This window comes from Pteropus vampyrus, unplaced genomic scaffold (genome assembly GCF_000151845.1).
Source record: "Pteropus vampyrus isolate Shadow unplaced genomic scaffold, Pvam_2.0 Scaffold7, whole genome shotgun sequence".
Lineage (NCBI taxonomy): Eukaryota > Metazoa > Chordata > Mammalia > Chiroptera > Pteropodidae > Pteropus > Pteropus vampyrus.
This window is the reverse complement of record NW_011888788.1, coordinates 1,638,680-1,645,206: the sequence shown is the minus strand read 5'-3', so window position 1 is coordinate 1,645,206 and position 6,527 is coordinate 1,638,680. Positions and strand designations below refer to the sequence as shown.

General features: G+C 38.8%; 1 protein-coding gene across 1 annotated transcript in view; it reads left to right on the top strand.

The window, feature by feature from the left end:
- The window catches only part of RNF24 (ring finger protein 24), a 61,953-nt gene that overhangs the window by 51,804 nt on the left and 3,622 nt on the right, over window positions 1-6,527 (top strand). Inside the window, exon 5 of the mRNA XM_023537297.1 lies at window positions 5,997-6,076. Coding sequence (XP_023393065.1) covers window positions 5,997-6,076 — 80 coding nt within the window. The remainder of the gene's footprint in view (window positions 1-5,996; window positions 6,077-6,527) is intronic.

The following is a 6,527-nucleotide window of genomic DNA, read 5'->3' as shown; positions in this document are numbered from 1 at the left end:
ATGACCATATTTTCGTGAGTCTGTTTTTGGATTCTCTATTCTGCTCCATTGATTTACATGCCTATCTCTTCAGTCTTGATCACTGTAGCTTTATATAGTAAGTCTTAAAATCAAGTAGTATGATTTCTCCAACTTTATTCTTTTCCAGTACTATTTTAGCTAGTCTAGTTTCTTTGCTCTTCCATGTAAATGTTTGTCTATATGTACAAAAAAAAATCCTGCTGAGATTTTGATTAGTATTGCATTAAATCTATAAATCAGAGGAAAATTAGTATCTTTACTATGTCGAGTCTTCTAATTTATAAACACATTATGTGTTTCCATTTATTTATTTATTTGAAGCTCTGTTGTTAGGTGCATACACATTTAGGATTTTTATGTCTTCTTGGTGAATTGACTGTCAAGATCTCATGTCTTTTTCATCTTTCATAATTTTCTTTGCTTTGAAATTTTTGATACTAATGTAGCCACTCTAGCTTCTTTGATTAATATTTGCATAGCATGTTTTTTCCATCTTTTTATTATTTTCAGCCTACCTATATAATTTTATTTGAAGTGAGTTTTCTTGTCATGTTTTTTAATCCACTCTGCCTATCTGTCTTTTAATCAGTGTGTTTCGATAATTTAAATTCAATGCAATTATTGATATGTTTGGAATTAGATCTACCATTTTATCATTTGTCTTCTGCTTTCTCTTCTCTTTCTTTATTCCTTCATTTCCTTTTTCCTGCCTTCTTTTGGTTATTTGAACATTTTTAGTGTTCCATTTTATCTGTTGTGATTTTGACTTTTATATTTTTGTATAATTTTTTAGTGGTTGCTTAAGAATTACAAAATAAATACTTGGATCCAATTTTTAGCACTTCACTTGGAATATAGAAACCTTACATCCATATAGACCATTTTACATTTTCTCTTTATGCAACAGCTATCACATCACATCTACACACATTGAAAATTCCACCAGACGGTGTTATATTTTTTACTTTTAACCACTAGATATATTTTAAAGAATTTAGGAGAGAAAGAATAGTCTGTTATATTTATCCAGATATTTACCATTTCTGTTGCTCTTCATTCCCAGTGTCCCTAGTTCCCTTCCTATGTCATATTCTATCTGATGACTTTCCATTAGCAATTCTTTTAGAGCAGATCTGCTGACTATGACTTCTATTCATTAGCCTTCATCTGAGAATGTCTTTAGTTCACCTTCATTCCTGAAGGTTCTTTTTATTGGATATAGAACTCTGGGTTGATAGTTCTTTTCTTTCAGCACTTTTTAAATGTGCCACTTCCTTCTGGCCTCCATGGTTTTCTGATGAGAAATTCACAGTCATTCACATCATTGATCTCTTATCATTAATGCGTCATTTTTCGAGATTTTTTTTTCCTTAAGTTTTCAGCAATTTGCTTATGATGTCTGGGCATGATGTCTGGGATTTCTTTGCATTTATCCTGTTTGAGGTTTACTCAACTTCACATATAGAAAGTTTTTCTTTCACCAAACTTGGGAAGTTTTCAGCCATTATTTCTTCAGTTTTTTTTCCTGCATTGTATTCTTTCTGTCCTGCCACCCCACCAGAGAAGGCCTCATCCACCTGCTGTTGCCATATACACCAATAGAACATGCATAGCCTTGCAGAATTCTGAGCCCACATCCACAGTACGGTGGTACAGCCATCCACATAGCTTCCAAATCTGAACAAGTTTGGGTCCATACCTTCTTTCATCAGAGTGGTATTGCATGTATATGTATAGAAAGGAAAGAAGAATCTCCTCCCCTCTGCATCTCAGCAGCAGCTGGGATCCTCACTGCACAAGGACCAGGAAGAGTTATGCTTAAGTCAGTTTTCCTGGGTCAGGCAGATAGTGGGTGAGAAGTCATGTGGCAGGCACACTGTGTCCTTTCTTTCCACAGGAAGAAACTTGCCACAGGAAGTTAAGACTTCTATGCTGAAAACTATAAAACATCATCAAATGATATTAAAGAAGACCTAAATAAACAGAAAGACATCCTGTATTCATTGTTTGGAAGACTTACTATTGTTAAGATGGCAAATATTCCCCAAAATATTTACAGAATCAACACAATCTCTATCAAAATCACAGCTTCCTTTTTTTTTTTTTTGGTAGAAATTGACAAGCAGATCCCAAAATTCACATGGAAGTGCAAGGGACCCCAGAATAGCCAAAAACAATCTTGGAAAAGAACAGAGTTGGAGACCACACTTCCCAATTTCATAACTTACCACAAAGCTACAGTATTTTTGACAGCCTTAATACAGTATATTAAGACTGGCAGAAAAATAGACATACAGATCAATGGAATAGAATTGAGAGTTCAGAAATAAACCCAGACATTTACGGTCAGTGATTTTCAACAAGGGTAGCCAGACAATTCCCTGGGAAAAGAGTAATCTGTTCAACAAATAGTGCTGGAATAAATAGATAACCACATTCAAAAGAATGAAGTTGAAGCCTTGTTTCACACCATATACAAAAATTGATCAAAGACTTAAATGTAACAACTAAAATTACAAAACTCTTAGAAGTGAACATAGACATAAATCTTTGTGGATTTGGATTAGATAATGGTTCCTTAGCCACAACACCTAACAAACAAGCAACCGAAGAAAAAACAGATAAATTGTACTTCATCAAAATTAACAACTTTTGTGCTTCAAAGGATATTATCAAGACACCCCACAGGGAGAAAATATTTGCAAATCTTATATCTGATAAGAGTGAAGTATCCAGAATATGTAAAGAACCCTTACAACTCAATAATAAAAGCCTACAGAATAAAAATATCTGCAAATATTATCCCAGTCTTTTCACCCTAAAAGGGCCTTTTGCAGAACAAAAGTTTTTTAATTTGATGAAGTCCTGTTTATCAGTTTTTTCTTTGGTTGCTTATGCTTTAGGGATCATATCATGCTTTTGGTCCCTATGGATGTCCATTTGCTCCAGCACCATTTGTTGAAAAGCTGTGCTTTCACCATTGAAATTCTTTTCACTTTTGTCAAAATCAGTTGACTGTCTGATAAGAGATTTGTGTCTAGAAATATAAAGAACTCTTGCAACTTAATAAAAAGAAAAATAACCCAACTAAAATATGGGTGAAGGATTTGAATAGACGTTTCTCCAAAGAAAATATACAAATGGCCAATACACACAACATCATTAGTCATTAAGGAAATTCAAATCAAACCACAATGAGATACCAACTTCACACCATCTAGGATGACTGTATCAAAAAGACAGACAATAATAATTACCCAAAGATAAGGAGAAATTGAAACTTTCATACATTGCTGATGGGAATGTGAAATGGTGCAGCCACTTTGGAAGACAGTTTAGTAGTTCCTCAAAAAAGTTCAAGACTTACCATATGACACAGCAATTCTGCTCCTACGTATATACCCCAAAGAACTGAAAACTTTTAAACAGACACTTGTACACCAAACACCAATGTCTAAAGCAGCGTTATTCACAGTAACCAAAAGGTAGAAACAGCCCAAGTGGCTATCAGCAGATGAATGGATAAACAAATTTGGTATAGCCATTAAATTGGAATACTGTTTAGCTATAAAAATGAAGTATCTGATTCATGCTGCAACATGGATGAACATTGAATGCATCATACTAAGTAGAAGACAGACACAAAGACCACAAATTATATGATACCATTTCATGATTCTGTTCCAATCTGGAAATGACCAGAATAGACAAATCCATTAAGACAGAAAGTTGATAATCCATCAAGACAGGAAGTTGATGAGTGCTTGCCAGGGACTGAGGAGAAGGAAGAATAGAGAATGACTGCTTATGGGAATGGGCTTTTGGGAACAGGTGATGAAAATGTTCTGGAATTAGATAGTAGCAATGGTTGCACAACTCTGTGAATATACTAAATACTGCTGAATTATGTACTTTAAAGGAGTGAATATTTTAGTATGTGAATTATATCTCCATTTTTAAAAAGGGATGAGAACTCAGACTGGAGAAACAATCTGCTGCTAATATACTGGAAAGTAAAGCTCATTTGCAAAATATGCTCTGTAAAGTTGTAAAATTAGTTTGACCCTTCAGGGAACTTGTAAGAAGTGAGATCTGAGGCTTTTCTCTTCATGATTGCTCTTGGCTTTTGGTTACCTTTAGCACTTAACATGTTAGAATTTATCTTTTTTTTTTTTTTCAGGTTACTATAGTTTTAGAATTTGTTCGAGAAGAACATAATAGCACATTATAACCACTAGCAGTGGTTATAATTTTGAAAAGTCTACAAATCTAATTTTGTAGACTAGAAAAATAAACAAATAATAATGAGTGTCTTGTCCAACTTCTTGCCCTCTGGTGGGATCAGCACTGAATCTCCAACGGGCAGAGCCAGCCATCCTGACCGTGCTTCAGAAGGCTGTGCTGGGAGGGAAGCTGGTGTTTAAGGCCAGAGGGCCTGTTCACGCAGTCTGGGAAGTAGGAACATCGTTCCCCCGCTACAGATGGGAAGCTGAGGCCCAAAAAGATCACTCTAAGGCTGGAACTGCTAGTTTCTCAACTTTACCCACAGCTTGTCCTCAACCTTCCTCTAGAAAACATTTAAAATGGACCTGAAAATAGAGCCCCCGTTATGAAGTTTAAATATGAATAAAAATAACTTGTATTGGTAGATAGACTCGCCTTACTGCCACCTCAGCTCTGTCCCTTCAACCTGAGCCGATGACAGTCCTGCGAGGGGAGCGGGGCAGGTAGCGTCCTCACTTTACAAATGAAGGAACAGAGTTTGAGAGGCATCACTATCGCAGACGTCACACCCCTAGTGGGTGTCCAAGTCCAGGCCAGCTGTCTGTCCTGCCTTCCTCCCTGCTCTCCTGCTGTCTCAACAGTAATGCCAAGTCTGATGAGACAGTTAGCCATTCTCCTCTTCCTGTGAAGATCCTGTCTGCTATGTACATAAGGCCCTGAAAGCTCCCTAGAGAAGAATGTTGGAAGACCAGCATTCACAGCACTGGCCATGGGGCACCAAGAGCCACATGTCCTGTTACATAACCTAAGAAGATGGGGTTACATGTTATAGGTTATAAAACAAGTGACAAGGAGGCCATGTCGGTAGTCGGCAAGAAATGGCGATTGTTGAACTAGGATCCCTGGAGATGGATGAGGAAGCAAACGGAGAAATTCAAGCTTTTGGGCAGCAGCAGCACATCAGTGTAACAGACCTGGGTCCCCAGCCAGGCGTGGCACTCGCCAACTGCATGGCCTCAGGAAACGTGGTGATTGCTCTGAGCTTCTTTTTCCTCATTTGTAAAGTTGGTAAATATGACCATACTTGGTGTCCCTGGGGCACTGTTAAGTGCCCAAGAAGTAGTGGCTGGAATCCGGCATCTGGGTGTAGAGGAGAAGGCCTCATTCCAAGCAGTGGAGCCTAGCCACCTGTCAGAGAGCAATCCTGCCCCCATTTGTACATTTTCATAAGTTTAAATTCAGTGACTCTTAAATAACTTCATATGAGAAAGACAGATACTGACAGGACAGTGCCAAAGTGAAGGGCCCCAGGAACTATAAAACGCATGTTACCAGGGAAAAGAGAGTCTCGGGGCCTGTCGCAGGGCATAAGCAGTCCCCTCGGGCTATGCTGCTGAGCAGGCAGAGAACTGCAGACAGTCAGCCCCTTAGCACACCACAGGCCAAGTACATTACGTCCAGCCTATCTAGTGAGAATAAACGTAAGTCAGACTCTTCTGACACACTGAAGTAAAGGAAGCTGCCTTTTGCTTTCTGTTTTCTCCCTTCTGCCTTCCATCTTTGAAGACGTGACGAGAAGAGCAGGAGACTCTTATTCAGAAGACCTTGCCCATTCGAGCCTTTCTTTCACTTAAGGAACTGTGGGACTTTGTAAGTTCCTTCTAAATGGCTGGGCCTCAGGGGCCTGCACTTCACCTTGTGGACTGAGAAAGCACTGAGCACTTTGCCTCACCTGTGAATTTATCTTTCAGCTGTGTGCAGTGTGTCTAGAAGACTTCAAGCCTAGAGATGAGTTGGGGATTTGTCCATGTAAACATGCCTTCCACAGAAAGTGAGTACTGGTGTGGAATTATTTAAGGGGACCCGAGTTTGAGGCACATCGGCCAACTTACTTAGGGCTAGGGACAGTGCCAGACAAGCTTTTGGCTTCATGACTGGTCTGTAATGCAGAAAGCACCCTACAGGGTGGGGTGTGTGTGTGTGTGTGTGTGTGTGTGTGTGTGTGACATTAGGAGGGATCGGGGTGATGGAACATGACCACCATGGCAGAACTTTGGGCAGAAAGCCAGATGAGCCCACACCTCCTTGGAGCCCAGGCTATAAGCAGCTGTTTAACTGGAACTTTCCAATGAGAGCTTCCATTCCTAAAACCATATTTTAATCAAAATTATAGTTATTTTAAATCAAGACAAGTCTGAATATAAACGTTGGTATGGGGCTGTCTCTCTTTTCCTGCAGACATACTCATATTCCCCTTTCCCTTACAATTTTATGTTCTGCAT